The following is a 25,850-nucleotide window of genomic DNA, read 5'->3' as shown; positions in this document are numbered from 1 at the left end:
GCCTGTGCTCTGCAATAAGAGAAGCCACTGCAATGAGAAGCCCGCGCACCGCAACGAAGAGTAGCCCCCACTCGCCGCAACTAGAGAAAGCCTGTGCGCAGCAATGAAGACCCAACACAGCCAAAAATAAATAAATAAATAAATAAAATTTTTTAAAATAGAAATATTTATGTGTAATAATTATTAAAATTTGTAATGTTATTTTGACAACTATTGATAAAATCAGAGTAATGATAATTACAACACAGAAAGAAAAAAATTACTCTAACAAGTATTTTTCCTAGTAATAGGAATTTATCTTCCTAGTAACTAATTTTCCTACTAATAGGAAATTAATAATTTAATTTCAATTTACATGCTATGTATCAGACAAAAGTCATTAAAACAAAAGTATATTATACTAAAATAAAGTTCAATGGGACAGAGATGTAAAATTTCTGACTATTGTACAATTGCTTCATTAAAAAAAATTAAATCATGGTATAATGCCTTTATATTTAGATTACCTGGGTACACTTAGTAGAAACACTTAGCAGCTTTTTAAAAAAATGCGACTATTTAAAATTTACTGGAAAAGATTATTTTGTAACTATTTAAATTTAAGACAAAAAATTTCAGACATAAACTTAAAAATGTCTGAGAAGTAATATAGTTTAAAATAATAAAATAAAGATAATAAAGTAATATATCAATAGTTTAAAAGGTTATTTGAATGGGTACATGAACAACAACAACAAAAATCTAAGGACAATACTATCCAAACCACTGCTTCTAGCTTTAGATGTTCAGATTTGGAGTGTTTGCAGATTCGAGGAATTCAGATTTTCAGCATCTTACTGAATGGTATCAGTATAGTTAAAGATACGTTATACCCTAAACTATTCAACCAAAAAAAAAAAGCAAGCAAGCAAGAAAGAAAAACCAGTACTCAATTTTACCCAGGATGGGAGAAAAGTAAAGGGTTATTAAGCCATAGGGTAGCATGTATCAAATTAATTGCCTGATTTAGAAATTCTCTATTAACAACCTTCTGAATCATGATGCATGCCTGGACTGAAAAATAGCATTCTTCACCAAGAGTGAAAATTTGGGGAGCTTTCATGGATAGGAAGAATTAATACTGTTAAAATGACCATACTACCCAAGGCAATCTACAGATTCAATGAAATCCCTATCAAAATACCAATGGCATTTTCTGCAAAGTTAGAAAAAAAACCCCCAAATTTATATGGAAACACAAAAGACCACACCCCAATAGCCAAAACAATCTGAGAAAGAGCAAAGCTGGAGGTAACATGCTCCCTGATTTCAAACTATACTATAAAGCTACAATAATCAAAACAATATACTACTGGCACAAAAACAGACACATGATTAGTAGAACAGAGAGCCCAGAAATAAACCCATGTATTGGGTTGGCCAAAAAGTTCGTTTGGGTTTTCCATAACAGCTTATGAAAAACCCAAACGAACTTTTTGGCCAACCCAATACTTATGATCAATTAAACTATGACAAAGGAGGCAAGAATACACAATGGGGAAAAGAAAGCCTCTTCAATAAATCGTGCGGGGAAAACTGGACAGCTATAGGCAAAAGAATCAAACTGTACTACCTTTTCACATCATATACAAAAATACACCCCAAATGAATTAAAGACTTAAATGTGAAACCTGAAACATTAAAATTCCTAAAACATAGGCAGTATGCTCTTGACATCAGTCTTAGCAATATTTTTTTGGATATGTCTCCTTAGAAAGGGAGACAAATGCAAAAATAAACAAATGGCACCTAATCAAACTAAAAAGCATTTGCACAGGGAAGGAAATTATCAACAAAACGAAAGGGCTGCCTATTGAATGGGACAAGATATTTTAAAGGATATATGAGGTAAGGGGTTAATATCCAAAATATACAAGTAACTCATACATCTCAACATGCAGAAAAACCCAACCTGTTTAAAAAATGGGCAGAGGACCTGAACAGAAATTTTTCCAAAGAAGACATTCAGATGTACATCAGGCACATGAAAAGATGCTCAACATCACTAATCATCATGGACAGTTTTCCCCGCACGATTTATTGAAGAGGCTTTCTTTTCCCCATTGTGTATTCTTGCCTCCTTTGTCATAGTTTAATTGATCATAAGTATTGGGTTGGCCAAAAAGTTCGTTTGGGTTTTCCATAACAGCTTATGAAAAACCCAAACGAACTTTTTGGCCAACCCAATACTTATGATCAATTAAACTATGACAAAGGAGGCAAGAATACACAATGGGGAAAAGAAAGCCTCTTCAATAAATCGTGCGGGGAAAACTGGACAGCTATAGGCAAAAGAATCAAACTGTACTACCTTTTCACATCATATACAAAAATACACCCCAAATGAATTAAAGACTTAAATGTGAAACCTGAAACATTAAAATTCCTAAAACATAGGCAGTATGCTCTTGACATCAGTCTTAGCAATATTTTTTTGGATATGTCTCCTTAGAAAGGGAGACAAATGCAAAAATAAACAAATGGCACCTAATCAAACTAAAAAGCATTTGCACAGGGAAGGAAATTATCAACAAAACGAAAGGGCTGCCTATTGAATGGGACAAGATATTTTAAAGGATATATGAGGTAAGGGGTTAATATCCAAAATATACAAGTAACTCATACATCTCAACATGCAGAAAAACCCAACCTGTTTAAAAAATGGGCAGAGGACCTGAACAGAAATTTTTCCAAAGAAGACATTCAGATGTACATCAGGCACATGAAAAGATGCTCAACATCACTAATCATCATGGAAATGCAAATCAAAACCACAATGATATATCACCTCACACCTGTCAGAATGACTATTATCAAAAAGACAACAAAAAACAAGTGTTGGAGAGGGTGTGGAGAAAAGGGATCCCTTGTGCACTGTAGGTGGGAATTTAAACTGGTGCAGCCACTATGGAAAACAGTATGGAGATTCCTCAAAAAATTAAAAACAGGACTACCACACAATCCAGCAATTCCACTTCTGGGAATTTTTCTGAAGAAAATAAAAGCACTAATTTGAAAAGACATATGCACCACTGTGTTTACTGCAGCATTATTTATAACAGTCAAGGTATGAAAGCAATCTAAGTGTCCATTGATAGATGAATGGATAAAGATGTGGGGGGTATACACACACACACACACACACACACACACACACACACACACACACACTGGAATATTACTCAGCCATAAAAAAGAATGAAATCTTGCCATTTGCCACAACATGAATGGACCTAGAGGGTATTATGCTAAGTGAAATAAGTCAGACAGAGAAAGACAAATAGTATATGATTTCACTTATAAGTGGAATCTAAAAAACAAATCAAAAAAAGAACAAACATAACAAAACAGAAGCAGACATACATACAGAGAACAAACTGGTTGGTGGTTGCCAGAAGGGAGGCGGGTTAGGGGATGAGTGAAATACGTGAAGGAGATTAAGAGGTATAAAATTCTAGTTATAAAATAAATAAGTCATGGGGATCTAATGTACAGCATAGTAATTATAGTCAATAATATTGTGATAACTTCTTACAGTGACAGACAGTAACTAGACTTATCATGATCAATTTGTATTATATAGAAATATTGAGTCACTATGTTGTACACCTGAAACTAATATAATATTGTTAAGTCAATTATACTTCAAGGAAAAAAAAAAGAATAACTATTAGAAAGCACTGGAAAGCCACCAAAAGCAGGCAAAAAGCCTGAGCTTACTTTGAAAAGATGTTGGCATAAAGAGTAAGAATTGTGAGTTTGTGGCTTTTTGCCTGAGGGTGCTCCCAATACCCTCTTTCTACTCCAGTCACAGGAAAATCAGTCTTACTGCCTCCAGGACAGAGTCAGGGTTGATGGAACAACTAGAAATTTAGAGGGGTAATCCTTGAAGGGAGAGACCTGCAGAAAGGGTAAAATGAAAAATCTGAGTACAAAATCTACCAGTATCCCAGGCCGACCAACGGGCAAGCATGTACAATGGAGAGTCTGAGGAGCTAGCCAAACAGTGGGTGCACATGAGAGGAGTTAAAAAAAAAAAATTAAGGGAGCTTCAGGATGTATTTCTTTCACTGAGGTACTTAGTTAAAGTTAAATTATATCATTTAACAAGAGTGCCTCCATAGTGGTAAAGTTATTGGCTTCATTATCAATATTACTGCAATCACAGAATCTACTACAAAAAATGGAAGTACATTAGAAAGTGTTCTGCTGGACCAAATCACAAGCTTTACAAAAAACAACCACCCTAATATTTCAAGACCATCAGACACACAGCAGCAGTTCTGGAGCACTAGCTAAGGCTCCTAAAATACAGCATCTCACTTAAAAAAAAAAATCACAGAAAAAGAACTTTTTATCAAAGTATCTAAAAATATAATTTCAATTGGTAACATTTCTTTACCACTCACAGATGAGAGTGCAGCCTCTAAGGTGTATGCTGATACTGATTTAAATAGACAAAGAAGGAAGGCATTTTAGTAAAAGGAAGTGAGATCTTTGACTGACAGTTCTTAGGAGAAGGTTAAAAATTCAAAAGGAGTGCCTGTATGTGGCTCAGAACCTAAAAGTCTTTTTCTCCTCCCAACAGAAGAACAGTCTCAAGTAATAACTGGTTGCCATGGAGATAAGAAACTAGAGAGATCAGAGAACTCAATTTGCAGTTAAATAGGCTGGAAACAATCCTTACTACTTGGTGAAGGAAAGCGGTTAAAAATATACATGATTGCCAGAGGGAATCTTCTTCACCTAGCATTTCCTAACCTCATTAATGAACAAGAAGTCTAAAAAACCAAATGAAAACCCAAGGTGTCTTGGATTGAACCCATTAAACATAATTCAGGATTTCAAACGTTATCACAAATCCTTTCTCTTCCAGATGACTTTGATTCTTTTTAACGGTACTTGTTAGTAAATACTGGAATGAGACTAAAATTGTTTTCAAGAACAAAGTAGTATACCCGAAGGGACTGGAGCTTCAATGGAAAAAAAAGAAGCATGACAAATGGAAAGGTAACCAGAGTAAGAAATAGATTCAAGTGGTGAAAATCCAGATTTTGAAAAATCTTTTCACAATCAATGAATACCTTTGTGAGTGCTGTAAAGGGCTGCAAACGTCACCATGAAGAAAGTCGTGGAGTATTTCCCAGCATTAACTAAATGAGGAAAGGCCCTTTTGGTGTCTCGGTATCGGCGCAGGCACTGGATAAAGCGAAGCCAAGCAGGAATGCACTGAACAATAGCCCGCACACCATATGAGTATTTGTGGCAAATTTCTGGTTCTGTGAAGATTTCAAAGAAGAAAAGACTACAATTAAAAAAAAATAACTTGTTCACATCATTTAGAGTCATATATTGTAACCACTAGGAAGTCCATAAAAGCAAGGAACCTGGGTTTCAGAATCACTTTTTTCTTTGCAACTATTATATTCTTAAACTTTTTAGTGGTTGATAAGCTGAGGAGAGAAGGTAAAATACACAGTGGGAACTTAGAAAAATCTGCCGGCTCAGATTTCTGACTATCTATTCTGGAACCACCTTCTTTGAAGTGTGGTAAAACTGTAAGACAATTAGAAGATGAGTACACTAATCAAAGAGAAAAAAATTAGCTCTGAAACATCTAGAAAACCTATATATATCACTGGTGACTCCAGTCAATTTCATGAACTCCAAACCACTACAATATACCCACTATAGGTTGTTCACACTCTTGTTCTTTAAAAAAAAAATAAAACTAACAAAGAAAACAAACAGCAGAGTTTATACTTTTACAATGAGAAGAACAGAGTTCGTAAATCAATTTTCTTCAAATTCTGGAAATGTATCAGAGTGGTTCAACATACAATAGAATTGTGATCTGCTGGCAATCAATGAAAATGTGTTGGCACTGGCTTCGTTAACTTTTGTTAGTCAGATGTTACATGATCTGTCTAAAGTTGGTCTTTGTCATTAAGGCAAGAGTCCTTAGTAACTTGAACACCTGGCATAAACAAAGAGTGATAAAAAGAGCCAAAAGAAAAATAAGGTCCCCAAGAAGAATTAAAAAACATCTATAATGACTTTCTCAAAGCACTTGATCTAATTTCTAAATTATCAGTATTTTTGATCATAGTAAAGCAATACTGTGATGGCAATTGTTGACACTAAAGCATCTGTGATTTAATTACCAATGTATTAGAAGTTTTTTAGTTTTAGAATTCTTTAAGTGTAGGTTGTAAATCTCCTGGCAAATGAATGGCTAAAATTGTAATATATAATTTAAGAGCCAAATTATATCAGATAAAGAGATTGCTAAAGGAGTGCCAAGTACATTTAATTAAATTTGTAATATTATTGGATGATCTTAAATTTCTCAGTTATCATTCCCAGTATTTCTTGGTTTATATTGGCAGTTCAGTAGTGTGGATGCACAGTCATACCCTACCTTCTGAATCATTTGGCAACAGGCCCCCACTTTCATCCCATTTGAGCTCAAAACTGTAGAAGCAGATCATATATTCCAGGTCCATCAGTATCACTGACAGGCTGTTCAGCTGATCGGCCAGCCAGAAATCAGCAAAGCCTACCTTATGGAAGGGGGCTGTAAATACTCGAAACTGGGAGAAAGAAAAAAATCAGAAAACACAGAAACAAGAAAATTCATATTAAATTTCTCTAATTCATGTCTGACCCTGCAGCATGATTATTGATAAAATGGAAACCAATGAACCAATCACAAACACAGGGACCTGGCAACAGTGGCTAGGTTGAGAGTTAGTAATGAAGGGAATGAGTTGAATGGACAACTAAGAGAGAAATTAAAAGGGTGGGGCAGGGGGAAGGCAGGAATAGCTACAGTCAGAAAACAGAAAGCAGAGAGGTGGGAAGAGCTGAAGTGGAAAGCAGAGAGAATGGCACAAATGCACCCAGAGGACATTTAGCATTAGGGTCTAAATTAAATTTTGCTGGAGACCCATGTGCTATGATAATTTCTGAAATATTCTCCCATCTTAGCTAACTGAATACAAAGCTCTTCTTTGCCTACACAGGATAGGAAGGGGAGGATAGCACCTCGTCTGAAGTATGTATTATTCTCTAACCAAAGTCACTTTCATTTCACTAATGCCGTGGTGATAATTGTATTTGTCTTCAAATTATGCCACAAAAATCAGCCCACATCCCACTGCTACAAAAACAATGATAAATAAATTCAGGTTATATGTCTTGAGCACTAATCCACTCTGTGTATTTTTCTCATAATGCATTTCTTATCCATTAACTATAACAATTCTATGAGCTAGGTGTTATCCATATCCCCATTTTACAGAAGACCTATAACAATAACTCCTCCTGACTCTATTCTGTGGAAGCCTGTTTACCACTGCAAAGGAAAATCCTGGCGTTGCAGAGAGAGAAAGAATTAGATACTAATCACCAGAAATAAGCTCAAATTGTACAGACTGCCTTGAAAGGCCTTGAGTGAAGTGAAGATGGGATGAAGGTAGCTTTCCTCCTCACCCTGTTAGACCCTTTCTATCTTACACAGGTGAAAATGGACTCCTAAAACAAGGAATTCTGACTAAGCAACAGTTTTGAGAAAATGAGTCTAAAGCTATAGCTCTCCTGCCATCTAGGTATATTCATTCAATGGACAAATCCAGCCTGGGAGACTGGCTCTCTTCTCTCAGACTTGGCTGGTTCTTTCTATTCTTTAAATAATTCCCTTGATTATTTCAGGGAAATAATAAATGACTATATTACAAATCAATCCTGGGTGTCAACTATCTATGACAGGTATTGTCTTGGAGCTTTGGAATTTAGACCAGGGGTCTATAGGACACAATACAGGCTTTAAGACATTACTTTCTGGAGCTGATATATTTTGTGTCCACGGTTCAATCTCTGATCACTTGCTTACTCTTTCAGAAAGTTGTTCAGTAAGCCAGATGAGATGTTACCATTTGCAACCATAAGCTCCAGATACAGCAAACTTTTTTTTGCAGGGTAGGGTGGGGTAGGAGGTATTAGGGATTGAGATGTTAATCATTTATGCACAAAGAGGTTCTGGTACCAGTTTATATAATATTTTAAGAATAATTTAGGATATAACAACAAAGGATCAGGAAGTCTTAGTCATTGACTTTTGTGAAACTGGTAGCCTAGGGCAAATTTCTCATTTCTCACTGACATTAGACAGACTACCATTACTGTCACAACCTGCCATACCCAGCCTCAAAACTTGGCTATTACACAAAACCTCTGTAAGAGCAGAAGGGGAGGACAGTGTATTAAATAAGAAACAAAGAGATAGAGGGATGCACTAGAAAAGGAAAGGAGTGACATAAAATAAAAATTGGAAGGAAGGGAAAATTTACAGAAGAGAGAAGATGAGAAAAGAACGAAAGAAGGGAGTGGTAAATATTGGTATAAGACAACTAATGAAGGAAAGAACATAATTATAGTCATTCATGCATTTAACAAAAATTATTAAGTATTTACTATATGTCAGGCATTGTGGAGGTACTAAATAAATAAAACATGGCCTGTACCCTTAAAGACCCACAATCCCTTTGGGCAAATAATAAATACCTAAAGAAATAATGACAGCACCATGTGGTAACTGCTATTACAGATAGGCATACAAAATACCCTGGAAATACAAAGAAGGGAACAAGTAGTTTGGTCAGAGGTAGGGTGAGTGGAAATGAAAATAAACAGGTCATACTTAACTCCCTGACATTCACACATAGTCAAATTCATCTTAGATTTATCTGAATTCCCCTTTTTGAGTGACTCCTTCCTTTCTTATTCTGGCTAAGGTCTTTCAACTTCTACTTTGTTGTGATTTAAATTAAAATGATAACAATTCTCTGAGTAACAGCATTAAGAAAGCTACAGACAACCTGGATATCTGATGTTTTACGCACATACACAGAAAGGCCACTAACAAGTTATTACAAAGAATATATGTTATCATCTGCTAAGTTAAGATGATGAAGTTAAGGAGATAAACAGTTAAGAAGATGAAGTCTTAATTTCTACTTGTGGATAATCACATTCTTTCCAAATCTGATTTTAAGATTCCGTTAGGTGATCCACTAATCAAAGTTAAACATGTAGATAAAGTGACCACCAGGTCTAACTGTTAAATGGTAGTGTTTAAGAACACAGATTATGGAGCCAGAATGCCTGGGCTCATATCCCATCTCCATTACATCCTGGCTTTGTGACCTTATTTTAACTTCCCTGAACCTAGGTTTCCTCATTTATAAACTGTGGATCAATAGTAGCTCCAACCTCATGGTTTATTAAAAGGATTAAATAAATTGATACATATAAAATGTCCAGAATAGTACATTATTAAATGAGAACATTTCTCTAATCTATTCTTATAATAGACACATGTAAAAATTTTATTATACAACTAAAGAAAATATTGGAAAAACCAATTCCAAAATAATATAGCAAAAGACTCAAATTTTAAAACTTTATGCAGCCTTCTATAAGAATAACTTGATACTTTTGTTTAGAAAATCTGAGGCATTGTTTATACTTCCTAACTGGATTTCCAAGTAGGACAAATACAGATCTGGAGAGAGGATATACGATCTAATGAATGTAAATAAACTGTATTAATCTGACATATACTACTAATATCAAAACAAATCAATTTCTTAAAAAAAATTTTTTAGCTTCTTTTGGGGAGAGGAGTAACATATCAATTCCATAGATTCAAATTTAAATATGAATATAAGTGGTGCCCAGTGCCTACCACTATGGCCAAGTGACATACGTTCTTTTTCCACTAAAAATTAAAGAAAAAAAGAAAAAGGGAAATGTAGTTTAATTTAGGATGAAGCTTTAAGAAAAGCTATATCAGAGAAACATAACTAGGGTAGAAACATTCTTGTTAAATCACTAGAAATAACTCTAAGGGTAAATTTTCACAGTGAGATTTGAATTAAAATAAGTCAATAGGTCAATTAATATTAGAATAATCTATAAACAACATTTTTACTATTTACAATTATTACAAATATACCAAATCACAATGCTTGCTTCCGTATTTCACTGCTTCTGAGAGTATATTTTACTATTCTCTTATTTCTTATTACACCCCTGCCAACCCATTCCATCAACAGTTCTCATTTATTAACACACAACAGATGCACAGATAAATGGCTACTCAATGGGGAATCGTTCTGCTAATAAGAATAACTGGTCATTCATGAATCATACCAGCTTCCTATTTAAACAAAGAAGGATGCACTGGGGAAATGTTCACTTAGCACATAATGTACACAACTGTATTATTTTGTTATTGTAATGATGCAATCATATTAACACCTGAGTTTTCTAAGTCTTTCAAATCTCATTTGAAAATAACTTTATAGAGATTTCACAATAATTCAGGAAGGAAAAATAGGTGTTTATAATCTTGTAGTTATTTCCTTGTAACCAGAAGAATATTACATTTTTTATGCAAATAACAGTTTAAAAACTCCACAAAATCTAGAAATAAAATGACAATCTCAAAATAAGAAAGGTAATCTAATATTATTGTACTAACTGGAAATGATTTATTTTTAGTATAAATTTCAAGAGAAAAAAATGGCTCAAATTTTTCTTTTGTCTTAAATTTAAAAAAAAAACCTTCTAAAAAGCATGTTTTCTAGATTATGACAAAACACATTAAAGGTGATGGTATAACTTATGACTTATTAAAATATGCTTGAACATCTAAGTTCCACACTCAGAATTCAAACTCAAAATTAGGCCTAGTGTTGTTTGCTATACTTTAAGGGAATGATTTGCTTCCTTGCTTGCTTGCTTATTTATTTATTTATATTGAATGAAGTTGGTGGAAAAGGGAGATTCTCAGTTTGTGATAAAAATCCTAGTGGAAGAAAGAACAAATACAAATAAATGAACAATTAACTTTGGGGAGAAAAAAATCAAGATTTGGGCCATTTTCTTTTTCAGATTGCTATAAATACCTGCCTATATTGGAATATAGGCTGCTTTTATTTGTTGACTGCTTACTATGTTTTTTTAATTGGAAGGTCATATTTTATTTCTTCAGATTTTAAAAATTTAGTTAATGCTAAAGAGAGCATATTGCTAAGAACAACAACAAAAATTCTCCTAAACCTAAGGGGCATACAAAAGGAAAAAGAAATTAAAACTATAGTTTTCAAGGCAATATACTTTATAAGGTGAAAAAAAAAGTAAGACGATAATTATGAGAATTCTGGAAGTCTGTGGAGATTGGTCAATTTAATTACTAACCTTCACCCTGCTGTTAGTTGTAATTTGTAATCTAAGAAATAATTATATGAAAGCATTCCCAATTGATTTTCAAAGTAGAGCTGGTTAAATTTGGGAGAAAGCAGAAGTTCCTTTCCAGAGCAATCTACAATATCCCCAAAAATATAGCTACCATTTTTGCAGGAAATTCTATATCCTAATGCTGAGACTGCTTGATTTTGAGATCATTAAGAAATAGGTAAAGTGGAAGAAGAAATGGAATTTATAAAGTCAATTTCTCAAATTAAACTTGGTGATCTGACAAGATATTCCTACTGTTTTTAGAGAACCAATACTTCATAAAATAAAAATGTTTGATTGACTACTTATAGCAATTTAACAGGAAAGTAATAGTTTTACTACTTAAAAAAAAGGAAAATTCTACATGTTATCACAGTTGATTAATCTTTAAAGTAATTAATTATGAATTATTATTAATTTCCAAAGTCATTTCAATATCTCGACACTTCATATTCCATTTTGGAGGAAAAAATGCATGAGTGCTTTTCCCAGGGTCACTGTTACTGCACAACATCAGGTGTACCAGCCATACTGTGTTCTTTGCCCCTGGAGCTGGGGTACCACTCATTTAGACTACAATGTGAACATGCCTTCTGAAGTTGTGCAATACAGGAGTTTTGTTTTCATTCTGGAGGAAGCCAATGACCAATATACCACTCTAAAAATGATACACAAATTTCTGGACTTACCAGCAGTTTAAGCAGCCAAAACCGGGATTTATAATAGAAAGTTTTGGTGGGGTTGATGAGAAAGAAAACCATAAACCCATAAAGGACAAGTGGGTACACATATGTGGGGATGACACTAACTGGAGCAAAGAAGCATGCCAGAAGGCTCAGGCACCACAATATCCCGAGGAATCCAGCAATCTGATAAAGGATGGGAAAGACAAAAAGAAAGAAAGTTATTTTTATTTCTACCATTACTTAAAAATCTTTAATAAAACAGAGGTAAGAAAACTGTTTAATTATTACATCAACAATCCTCTTCAAATAGAAAATAGATTTTAGTACCCACTAAACCAGCTATATAGCTAATGTAAACTATATTCATGGGATTTTATGTCTTGCTTTGATTACCTCAAAGAGATGCTGATGAGACAAATTGCTTCTCGGATTAAGTTCAAAGATGAGCACATGATTTACTCCAGCCTGTCTCCAACCATACGTGTTGATGCCCAGTAGAAAAAGGAATTCAATCAGAAGAAAGCCACCGCGATAGATTCTTATCAAGGGCCAAATACTTCTATCTGTTTCAAGTTTAAATACAGCTGAAAGAATATCAACTAATTGGTTAGTAAGAAAATTTATAATGTCTCCTTTAATTGTCTTTCTCTTAATTCTCAAGGATATAACCCTGGCATAAGAATTTTTAATAAATAAAACATAAACCTAGGTTATCTCAAGAGCCTGATAAACTTGCTTCAAGGTTCTTTCTCTTCTTCATTTCACTCTGCAAAATTCCACCAGAAAAATTTTCCTAAAATTTGACTTTCAGCATATTAGTCCATGGTGAAATAGTTTAGAACCATCAGATCAGTTCTGTCAGCTGGGAATTTCTGGCATGACACAACTTCTTTGGCTTTGTTTTGTCCATCACTGAACTGGATATAGTAATGCCTATCTCACAGCATTACTATGAAAATTATAAGAAAGAGTATATATGAAAGCAATGTGAAAACTGAAATTTCATATAAATGACAACAACTAGTATTTATAGAATGCTTACTATGTGCTAAGGATTGTATTTTTATATATAACAATTCATCTAATCTTCACAATGGCTCTGTGAGTTAAAAACTATTATCTCTATTTGATTGATGAGAAAACTACAGCAGAGAAGTTAAGTAATTTGCTCAGGCTTACCAAGCTAGGATAAAGCAGAGCCAGGATTTTAACTCAGACAGTTTTGCTCTAAAGCCCATACTCCTAATTACTTCATTCAATTGCTCATATGCCCATACAAACGTTCAGTATCACTACTATCCTATAGATCTCCAAAAATTATAACATTCAAACGTTTCAGCCTCACAATTCAAGTTTTTCACAATCTGATCTCCAATTAAGTTTCCCAAACTTATCTCATAGTGCCCCTAAATTCTTATCTCCTGATAAATTTTATTATCCTTTTAACAAATTCACTTTTTTGCTTATGTTGTCCCCTGTACCTAAAATGGCCTTGCTCTTTCTTTTGACCAATTCTATTTCTACTTATTACTTAAGAACCATCTGTTCATAAATTTATTGAATCAATATGTTTCATTTTGAGCCTACTCTGTGCCAGATATTTCAATTTAGCTACCAATTTCTCAATTTTCCAAATAACTATAAAATTTACTGTTAGCACTACTCATTTGAAATTTAATTATATACATCTTATATACTTAAATAACCATTTATTATTTATCTTTGTATTCTCTATAGCACATAGCACATTTAATAATTTTAAAATAACAGGGTAGAGAAAGCCTTTGCTTTGGAGTCAAATACTACAGACCAGATTTCAAATCCTAGCTTTACTAGGGCAAATTATTAAATTTTTCTAAGTCTCAGTTTTCCTGTTAGCCAATGGGGAGAATATCTATTCTCATAAGTTTGTTAAGAAGATTAAATCTGAAAAATATATACTAAATGCCTAAAACAGTACATTTGGCTGATTTTTGAATATTCAGTATATATCAGTTTCTTTTTACTCGATGAAAATTCATTTTTTCATTAATTTGACAAATATTTATTGGGTGCCCATTATGTGTGACACCATTCTAAAAGCTGGAGATTCAGTAATGAACAACAGACAAAATACCAGTCTTCAGGCAACTTCTATCCTATATAATGTCAGACAGTGAGATAAGTATTTTGAAGGAAAAAAAGTAGAGTAAAGAGATAAAGAATGTTAGGTGCTATTTTAGGTAGGGTGGTCAAGAAAACCTCTCAGAAGATGACATTTGCAGGAACCTTAAGGAAATAGAGACTTAATCATGTGACTATCTGGAGGAACAGGGCTCCAGTAGAGGGAAAGTACAAAGGGCCTTAAGATAGGTATAAGCCTTGCGTAGTCCAGGAACAGGAAGAAGGCCAGGGCACTATGACTGGAATGAATGAGAGGTAAAGTGGCAAAAAGTTACCTACAGGCAGATCAGGTAGGACTTTGTCAAGACTTAAGCTTTTACTCAGATGTATGAAGCCAATGAAAGGTTTTTCACATAACTGGTATGACCAGATTAATAATTTTAAAGGACTACTCTAGCTGTCATGTGAAGAACAGACTGCAAAAGAACAAATATAGTAGCAAGAAGATTAGTTAGTAGGTTGAAAATAAAGAAATATATATATGGTTTTACATCCTGATTCCCAACCAAAGACCACATATATATTACAACAGTCAGGAAACGAAAATAATAAGTATAAATCCCAAAGAATATACAATTAAACTACTAGAGCTAATAAAGTCAACAAAGTTGCAGAGTACAAGATCAACACAAAGGGACTTCCCTGGGGGCACAGTGGTTAAGAATCCTTCTGTCAATGCAGGGGATACACGTTCGAGCCCTGGTCCAGGAAGATCCCACATGCCATGGAGCAACTAAGCCTGTGTGCCACAACTACTGAGCCCGTGTGCCAAACTATTGAAGCCCGCACGCCTAGAGCCTGTGCTCCGCAATAAGAGAAGCCACCACAATGAGAAGCCCGAGCACCGTAATGAAGAGCAGCCCCCGCTCACCGCAACTAGAGAAAGCGCGCATGTAGCAATGAAGACCCAACGCAGCCAAAAAAAAAAAAAAAAAAAAAAAAGATCAACACACAAAATTCAGTTGTCCTTATATAAACCACCAATGAGCAATCTGAAATGAAATTAAGAAAACAATTACCATAGCAAACAAAAGAATAGAACACCAAGGAATAAATCTAACCAAGGAGGTGAAAGACTTGTACATTGAAAACTACAGAACACTGCTGAAAGAAATCCCATGTTCATGGATTGGAAGACTTGTTCAAATGGCAATGTTACCCAAAGTATTCTACAGAGTCAATACAATCCATATAAAAATTCTAATGGCCTTTTTTTGCAGAAATGTCAAATCGATACTCAAATTCATATGGAATTGTAAGAGGCCCCAGATAGCCAAAACAATATTGAAAAAAGAACAAAGTTGGAGAACTCACAATTCATGATTTCAAATTGTACTAAAAAGTAGTGTGGTACTGGCATAAAAAAAGATATATAGACAAATGGAATAGATTGAGAGCTCAGAAATAAATTTATACATCTATGGCTGATTGATTTTCAATAAGAGAACCAAGACTATTCAATGAAAAAGAATATTCTCTTCAACAAATGGTGCTGAGACATTTGGATACTCACATGCAAAAGAATGAAGTTGAATCCATACTTCACAGCATGTACAAAAATTAGTTCAAAATGGATCAATGAGCTAAATATAAGAGCTAAAACCATAAAACTCTTAGAAGAAAATATAAGGGTAAACCTTCAGGACTTGGATTTGGCAATGGAAGTCTTAGATATGACACCAAAAGCATGAATAACACAACAACAAAAACAGATAAACTGGATTTCACCAAGTTAAAAAATTTTGTGCATCAAAGGACATTATCAAGAAAGTAAAATGACAATCTACAGAATGGGAGAAAATATTTACAAATTATATATCTGATAAGGGTCTAGTATCCAGAATATATAAAGAACTCTAGTAACTTAGCAATGAGAAGACAACTCAATTTAAAATTGGGCAAAGACTTGGATAGACATTTTTCCAAAGAAAATATACAAATAGCCAATAAGCACATGAAAAGATGCTCAATGTCATTAGAAAAATGCAAATCAAAACCATAACAAGATACTACTTCAAACCCACTAGGATGGCTATAATTAAGAAAAAAAAAGGGAAATCACAAGTATTGATGGGAATGTGGAGAAAACGGAACCCTCATAAATTGCTGGTGGAAACAGAAAATGGTGGAGCCTCTGTGGAAAACCATTTGGTGGTACCTCAGAAGGTTAAAAAGCATTACCATATAATTAAGCAATTCCACTCCTAGGTATATATCTGAAAAAACTGAAAACAGGTACCCAAAAAAATCCATGTATATGCATGTTCACAGCAGCAAAACTCACATTAGCCAAAAGGTAGAAACAACACAGCATAGTTATATTCAGTTTTGGTGATACTACCAAACAGTTCTCCAAAGTACTATACCCATTTCCACTCATTCACTTTCATATCTTCATGGTATTCCGTTGTATATGGGTAATGTCATTTATTTTCTTAAACAGTTCCTAACTGATAGACATTTGAGCCGTTCCTAGGATCTTGCTATTATAAACAAAATAGTGGTGAATACCCCCCTTTCATATATGTCTTTGCACCCATGTACAAGTATGTTTATAAGATAAACTTCTAGAAATAAAATTGCTTAATCAAAGTGATTGTATTAAAAAATTTTTACATATGCTGCCAAATTATTCTCTAAAGAGACTGCAACAATTAATACTTTACCACTAGTGTATGAGTGCTTGCTATTTCACACTCTTATATGCACTTAAAAAAATTTTTATTGGAGTATAGTTGATTTACAATGTTGTGCTACTTTCTGCTGTACAGCAAAGTGAATCAGTTATACATATACACATATCCACTCTTTTTTAGATTCTTTTCATGATTTCAAATTGTACTAAAAAGTAGTGTGGTACTGGCATAAAAAAAGATATATAGACAAATGGAATAGATTGAGAGCTCAGAAATAAATTTATACATCTATGGCTGATTGATTTTCAATAAGAGAACCAAGACTATTCAATGAAAAAGAATATTCTCTTCAACAAATGGTGCTGAGACATTTGGATACTCACATGCAAAAGAATGAAGTTGAATCCATACTTCACAGCATGTACAAAAATTAGTTCAAAATGGATCAATGAGCTAAATATAAGAGCTAAAACCATAAAACTCTTAGAAGAAAATATAAGGGTAAACCTTCAGGACTTGGATTTGGCAATGGAAGTCTTAGATATGACACCAAAAGCATGAATAACACAACAACAAAAACAGATAAACTGGATTTCACCAAGTTAAAAAATTTTGTGCATCAAAGGACATTATCAAGAAAGTAAAATGACAATCTACAGAATGGGAGAAAATATTTACAAATTATATATCTGATAAGGGTCTAGTATCCAGAATATATAAAGAACTCTAGTAACTTAGCAATGAGAAGACAACTCAATTTAAAATTGGGCAAAGACTTGGATAGACATTTTTCCAAAGAAAATATACAAATAGCCAATAAGCACATGAAAAGATGCTCAATGTCATTAGAAAAATGCAAATCAAAACCATAACAAGATACTACTTCAAACCCACTAGGATGGCTATAATTAAGAAAAAAAAAGGGAAATCACAAGTATTGATGGGAATGTGGAGAAAACGGAACCCTCATAAATTGCTGGTGGAAACAGAAAATGGTGGAGCCTCTGTGGAAAACCATTTGGTGGTACCTCAGAAGGTTAAAAAGCATTACCATATAATTAAGCAATTCCACTCCTAGGTATATATCTGAAAAAACTGAAAACAGGTACCCAAAAAAATCCATGTATATGCATGTTCACAGCAGCAAAACTCACATTAGCCAAAAGGTAGAAACAACACAGCATAGTTATATTCAGTTTTGGTGATACTACCAAACAGTTCTCCAAAGTACTATACCCATTTCCACTCATTCACTTTCATATCTTCATGGTATTCCGTTGTATATGGGTAATGTCATTTATTTTCTTAAACAGTTCCTAACTGATAGACATTTGAGCCGTTCCTAGGATCTTGCTATTATAAACAAAATAGTGGTGAATACCCCCCTTTCATATATGTCTTTGCACCCATGTACAAGTATGTTTATAAGATAAACTTCTAGAAATAAAATTGCTTAATCAAAGTGATTGTATTAAAAAATTTTTACATATGCTGCCAAATTATTCTCTAAAGAGACTGCAACAATTAATACTTTACCACTAGTGTATGAGTGCTTGCTATTTCACACTCTTATATGCACTTAAAAAAATTTTTATTGGAGTATAGTTGATTTACAATGTTGTGCTACTTTCTGCTGTACAGCAAAGTGAATCAGTTATACATATACACATATCCACTCTTTTTTAGATTCTTTTCCCATATAGGTCATTACAGAGTATTGAGTAGAGTTCCCTGTTCTATACAGTAGGTACTTATTAGCTATCTATTTTATATATAGTAGTGTGTACATGTCAATCCCCCCAGTAACCATAAGATTGTTTTCTACATTTGTAACTCTATTTCTGTTTTGTAAATAAGTTCAATTTGTACCAATTTTTTGGATTTCACATACAAGTAATATCATACGATATTTGTCCTTCTCTGTCTGACTTACTTCACTCAGTACGACAATCTTTAGGCCCATCCATGTTATTGCAAATGGCATTATTTCATTCCTTTTTTATGGCTGAGTAATATTCCATTGTATATATATGTACCACATCTTCTTTATCCATTCCTCTGTTGATGAACATTAGGTGGCTTCCATGTCCTGGCTATTGTAAATAGTGCTGCAATGAACACTGGGGTGCATGTATCTTTTCTAATTATGGTTTTCTCTGCGTATATGCCCAGGAATGGGATTGCTGGATCATATGGTAGCTCTATTTTCAGTTTTTAAGGAACCTCCATACTGTTCTCCATAGTGGCTGTACCAATTTACATTCCTACCAATAATGTAGAAGGGTTCCCTTATATGCTGTTTAAATGGTCAAACTCTTGTCTTTGTCAAACCAGAAAGTGAAATATGATATATTATTATTATATCAATTAAGTACAGGTTAGTAGGAAACTATAAGAGCAAGTTTTAAAAAATCTGAACAGGTAACTTTTCATCTTCATAACACTAAATATCTGGAATATGTGAATTTCAGACAAATTATTAAATATCAGGTCATGTCCCCTTGAGAAACCATAGCAATTATGCACATTATTTTTTTAATGTGAATGTTTGAAATAAAGAATCATGCTTGTACATGCATTACTACCGCTGTGTTTCTCTCTCAATTTTCAACTCTGTTATCATTTATGCAACCACTGGGAGATAAATAAGGATAGACAGCTGACTTTAACTGTATTTATCCTGCCTCCCCCCGTAGACACACAAAGATTAAACAAAGACGGGTTCTGAGGTGAGAGAACATAAATGCTCAACACTAAATGCATAAAGCACACGCATTAGAAAATAAATCAGACCGTCTCACAAAAATGTAGGCTATACATACGAAAGACAACAAAACCCCAACTTGCCCCTGAATTTAAGAAAACTTCATTTCAATTCATTCACATAAAAAGAATGAAGTTTATTTATCTATTCTTATGTCTTATTTAATGATGGTGATGATGATAACACCATGCTCATCTTGAAAAGAAAAGAAAAAATTTCACACACAGATGAGTAAAGTCTTCCCTGATGCTCTCATTTGAAAGTAATCACTTGTTCTCTTGACCTGCTTAGAAAACACTTCTATTTTGTAGTGTATTATTATTGTTTTAATATGTCTTAATCTCCCTTGTGTAATAAGCTTCATAAGGAAAGGAATTCTCTTATCTTAAGCTCGAGATTATCAAGCATAATCATAGACACATAAAATTTACTTGTTGAATGAATTCTAATACAACCCTGTTCTTGTAAGGTATTAAGCTCATTTAACAAATGAGGAAATTGTTTCAGAGAAGTTAAGTCATGTCTTTAAAGCCAAAACAATTAAGAAACAGTTGAGCTGGGACTGCAACCAGGCAAGGCCTTTTGTAGATAAGTCAGTGTTCTTTCCATAACAGCTAGCTTGATAATCTAGGGCTAGGCTTTTTATTGTAGTATTTCCATGCATTCTATATAAGTAAACTGCATTCATCCCTGAAGACACAGAGCTAGATTTAAATATTAACATAAAGTATACCAATATTAAAACATGAGCTTACAGTAGACAATAATAGAGTTAATTTTTAGTAAAATTGGTGGGAAGGAGAACTCTAAACATACAAATGAAAACACACTGTTAATAGGTAAAGTTCACACACTATCTAAAAGCCATTACAACCTGGGCTATAATTTCGTAATATGCAATTTGACAATCTTAATTAAGAAGAATGTTTATGAGGAATAATGAATTCAGTAAATTATTTCTTGAATATCTATATGTCTGGCACTGCGTTAGGAACTTGAAATACAAAAATGAAAAACACAGACCCTGGAATTGAGAATAGTTTAAGTGTGACAGTGATATAAACCTTCCTTGTTCAGGCAGCATTATAATTACTACAAGTCCAAAACAGATATAATAGATATTTATACAATAACATCTATTTCTAAGTCATTTTCTGTGCAGACTTCACTGAACAGAATTTAATCCTTTATTAATGACTCACAGTTATTATAAGCACAAGTACACAGACTCTTTTTTTAAAAAATAATTTTATTTATTTTTATTTATTTTTGGCTGCATTGGGTCCTTATTGCTGCATGCAGCCTTTCTCTAGTTGTGGAGAGCGGGGTCTACTCTTTGTTGAGGTGCAAGGGCTTCTCATTGCAGTGGCTTCTCTTGCTGTGGAGCACGGGCTCTAGGCATGTGGGCTTCAGTAGTTGTGGCACGCGGGCTCAGTAGTTGTGGCTTGTGGGCTCTAGAGCACAGGCTCAGTAGTTGTGGTGCACGGGCTTAGTTGCTCCGCGGCACGTGGGATCCTCCCGGACCAGGGCTCGAACCCGTGTCCCCCTGCACTGGCAGGAGGATTCTTAACCATTGCACCACTAGGGAAGCCCCAAGTACACAGACTCTTGAGGTATACCAGGATTATCTGCCCTTAAAGTAAAAGTCCTCAAATTCAAGAATCTTTGAGATTTGTGTTTTTTTGCTGTTTGTGTGTTTTCTGCATATCATTTAATTTCATCTCTGTCCTTCTCTTCCATCCATTCAAACTTCAACCAACATTTTTTGAACCCTGCTATATCCCAGGCAATGTTTTAGGTGCTGGAGATACAATGGTGAACAGGAGAGACAAAAGCCAAGGCATTAAGGAATTTATATTCCAATGGGAAAGCAGATAATAAGAAACAAAATATGTCACAAGTGCTCCAAAGAAAACTAATGTAGGCTAAAGGGATAGAACAGGCTATTTTAGGGTAGGCTGATCAGGGAAGGCCTTACTAAGGAAGTGGCATTTGAGTAGAGACTACATGAAGTGAGGGAGTAAGCTATGTAGACATCTTGGGGAAGGGCCTTTTAGGCAATTGAAAGGGCTCATAGATGGAAATGAGCTTGGTGTGTTCAAGGAATAGTAACAAAACAAATGTGGATGGAAACAGTGAAACCAAGTGAAACTGAGTGTGGGGAGGATGACAGAATATGAAGTTAGAAAGGCCCAAAGGGACGAGATCTTGCACACCATAATAGGAACTTTCAATTTTATTGTAAGAGAAGCCACTTAATGGATTTTGAAGAGGAGAGTAATGTGATCTAACTTGCATCAAAAAGACACTGGTGACTATAGAGAGGCAAGAGTGGCTGTATGGAGACAAATTCAGGAGGCTGCTGCAGTGTACTAAGCAAGAAATGGTTGCTTAGACAAGGATGGCACTGGTGGAGGTGGTCAGATTCAGAGTATGTTTTGAAGATAGAGCAACAGGATTTGCGGATGGACTGGAGATAAGGTATGAGGGAAAAGAGAGGCTAAAGGTTTCTGGCCTCAGAAACTGATGAGAGGTGATGCTATGTGGAAGAGAAAGCATATTTAGTGATAAAATACATTTGTCCACATAAGTTTAAGATGCCTATTAGACATCTAAGTATCCAATTAGATATCACTCAGAGGAAACAGTATATAATTTGGGAGTTATTAGCATACAGATGATATTTATAGCCATAGGCTTCAATAAGATTGCCTAGCTAGGAAATGAATGTAGACAGAGAAAGATCTGAGGACTGAACCCAGTGGTACTTCCCAACATTTAGATGCCAAAAGAAAAGAACAGCTAGAAAGGAGTCTGGGAAAAAACTGCCAGCAAAGTTTAATAAGAAAACCAGCAGAGTGTGGTTTCCCAGCAAAATCAACTGAAGAGTTTCAAGAAGGAATGATCCACAATGTCAAAATGCTTCTGAGAGGTAAGTCAAATTCTGTTGGGAGGTTTAGTAAGATTATGCCTCCCTTGTTGTTACATCATTTCTTGATGTTGGGAATGCACTTGTTTCTAGCAATTCCTCCTACCTCTTTATAATTTTTAACTGCTACAGAATAGAATATTATATAACTAATTTTCTTAAAATTATATGCAAAGTAATTGTAAATAGGTTCTGGAAAGGATGTGAGAGAGTCTCCAAAAAGCAAAGTAAACGACCTTAGTGCAAAAATTTTGTAAAATCTTATTTACTCTCATCTGTGATCAAGGGAGCTGAGGTTATTGATAACTAAACGCTGAAAATGATAGAGAATAAGGAGTCACAATCTAGCAATATTTAAAGGGATAATTAGATCCAAAGGGGAAAACAAACCAAAATAACCAACACCCACCCTCCCATCATATATAAAAACAAAAAACTTAGCCCTGACAGATTTCTCTTTCAGTAGCTTTGGTAGTTTGGTAGTAACTTTGGTAGAGGGACAGAATATGACATAAGCAGATTAGTAATAATTTAATTCAAATTTTAAACTACTCACCGGCAAGCACAAGGGTAATATTCAGTACAATGAATATTCCACAAAATAGGCCAACTCTAAAAGTAGTCCATGCTGGTGCAGGCTGTGGACAGAAAAACAGCATTCTGAGTAAAGGGCAAAATATTGAATACATTTAGTATACAGTGTAATAAATTAGCACTATAAGCCTCAAAGTTCTACCATGAAAACAAACATATTTTATGATCTGAATTTTTATAAATCTGGACCAGGGAATCATCCTTCATTATCCAATAATACTAGAATTGAGTTGCCAGTTTATTCTAATTATCTTATAGAAATCTGTGTCACTAAATAAAGAGAATTAGAATCTCAGGCATCAAATTATATATATACTGAGTTTTCTTATAGGAGAGATTTAAGTGCAATTTCACTTTTACAATGTGTACATATTTAAATTTTGTAAGTCAGTATTACTCAACTAGAGTTCACATATTTAGTACTATATAATTAGAGATGATAAAAATAAGAATACTCATTTTCTGAGTACTTACAGTATTATATTGGAGTAACTTAAAGTGAATTTTTAAACATACACTCATGTCAGAATCTCCAGGATGGGAGCTTTCCTGGTGGCACAGTGTTAAGAATCCGCTTGCCAATGCAGGGGACACAGGTTTGAGCCCTGGTCTGGGAAGAATCCACGTGCCATGGAGCAACTAAGCCCGTGTGCCACAACTACTGAGCCTGTGCTCTAGGGCCCTCACACAACTATTGAAGCCCACACCCCCTAGGGCCTGCATGCCACAACTACTGAGCCCACGTGCTGCAACTACTGAAGCCCACACACCTAAAGCCTGTGCTCCGCAACAAGAGAAGCCATCGCAATAAGAAGCCCACAGACCGCAATGAAGAGTAGCCCCGATTGCCCCAACTGGAGAAAGCCCACGCACAGCAACAAAGACCCAATGCAGCCAAAAAAAAAAAAAAAAAAATCTCCAGGATGTGTACATGCAAAAATTATTTTTCTCTATTATAAATGTAATTTTAAATTTAGAAAATAATAAAAAGAAATCTACTGCTTTCTAAAATAAATAAAAGAAAGTGCCTGACACTTTAAACATAAATAGATGAGAAATATGGAGAGATGATCTTATCAATTTAAATATTTGCTATGAATGTTATAAAAGAAATTGTTAGAGATGATATTACATTTAAGATTCTTCAAATGTTTTCTAAAAGCCTTAAAATGAAAAAAAACACTGAGACTTCCTCTGACTTACTTATTATTCATCAGTAATAGATAACTGTATGTTAGTTTAGGACTGAAAGCATTCAGAAGGAAGATGGTCATTTGTCTTTTTCAAAAAAAATTTTTTAATTGTGTAATTTATCATATTTACAAAAGGATGTGTGTGTGTGTGTGTGTATATATACACACATATACATATAAATAATGTATTTGGACTATTAGAGACAATAATAAAAGGTACCTAAACCTATCACCCATCTTTAGAAGAGCACATTTTCATTACTTTGAAATCCTTATCCCTTCCAGATCCAAAATCCTTCCCTTCTCACCAGAGATAACCATTTCCATGTTTTCTTTAGCTCTATCCCTTCTACATGCAGTCCTAAAGACTTAATTTTTCAAAATTAATTTCCTTATTTTTAACATCTTTATTGAAATATAATTGACATACAATGAACTGCACATATTTAAAGTGTAAAATTTGTGTCTTTCCTCTCTGGATGCTTTTAAGATTTTTCTTTAATTTTCAAGCAGTGTGACTATAATATGCCTGTGTGGTTTTTTTAAACTGTTTTTTTTACTAAATTGACATACAATAAACTGTACATATTTAAGGTGTACAAAATCTGATATTTTGACATATGTAAATGCCTATGAAACTATCACCATAACCAAGGCATTGAACATTGTCTATCATCCCCAAGAGTTTCCTTTTGCCCTTCTGTAATTCTTTTTCTCTTACCACATCTTTTGCTCTTATCCCATCCCACCTCCAGGCAACTGCAAACCTGCTTTCTGCCGCTATATGTTAGTTGGCATTTTCCAGAGTCTTAGGTAAACAAAACCATAATGTATATATTCTTTTTTGGTCTGGCTTATTTTTTCAGAATAATTATTTTGAGATGCATCATGTTGTTCCATATATCAAGGTTTATTCTTTTTATTGCTGAGTAGTATTCCATTGTATGGATATACCACATGGTTTACCTATTCACCTACTGATAGACATTTGGGTTGTTACCAGTTCCAGGCTATTATGAATAAAGCTGCTATGAACGTTTGTTTTTATATGAACATATGCTTCATTTGTCTTGGGTAAATACCAAGGAGTGTAATGGCTAGATCTTATTGCAGGTGAAGGTTTAACTTTTTAAGAAACTGCCAAATTATTTTCCAATGTGGTTATATCATTTTATACTCCACCAGCAGCATATGCGATATCAGAGTTCTTGGTCCTCCAAGATTTAGTATGTCAATCTTTTTAATTTCAGTCATCCTAATAGGTGTGTGTTATCCCATTGTGGTTTTAATTTGCATTTCCCTACTAATGATACTAAGCATCTATTCACATGCTTATTTGCCACCCAGACATCTTTGATTAAGATCTTTTGCCCATTTTTAAGCTGGGTTGTTTGTTTTCTTATTATTGAGTACTAGAGTTCTTTATACGCTCTGGGTACAAGTCTTTTATCAGATATATTTTTAAAATATTTTCTCCTCGGGCTTCCCTGGTGGCGCAGTGGTTGAGAGTCCGCCTGCCGATGCAGGGGACACGGGTTCGTG

The 25,850-nt window shown here is 34.3% G+C and overlaps 1 protein-coding gene across 2 annotated transcripts in view; it reads right to left on the bottom strand.

Annotated features, from left to right (window-relative positions):
- XPR1 (xenotropic and polytropic retrovirus receptor 1) overlaps window positions 1-25,850 on the bottom strand; it is a 217,494-nt gene that overhangs the window by 45,394 nt on the left and 146,250 nt on the right. For both annotated transcript variants that reach the window (XM_055084191.1, XM_055084192.1), the window contains exons 7-11: window positions 23,078-23,159; window positions 12,423-12,613; window positions 12,033-12,212; window positions 6,461-6,632; window positions 5,124-5,318 (exon numbers count right to left, since the gene is read on the bottom strand). In XM_055084191.1, coding sequence (XP_054940166.1) covers window positions 5,124-5,318; window positions 6,461-6,632; window positions 12,033-12,212; window positions 12,423-12,613; window positions 23,078-23,159 — 820 coding nt within the window. The remainder of the gene's footprint in view (window positions 1-5,123; window positions 5,319-6,460; window positions 6,633-12,032; window positions 12,213-12,422; window positions 12,614-23,077; window positions 23,160-25,850) is intronic.

Source organism: Physeter macrocephalus, chromosome 4, assembly GCF_002837175.3.
Source record: "Physeter macrocephalus isolate SW-GA chromosome 4, ASM283717v5, whole genome shotgun sequence".
Classification (NCBI taxonomy): Eukaryota; Metazoa; Chordata; class Mammalia; order Artiodactyla; family Physeteridae; genus Physeter; species Physeter macrocephalus.
The sequence above is the reverse complement of the archived record's forward strand: the minus strand, read 5'-3'. Positions and strand labels throughout refer to the sequence as shown.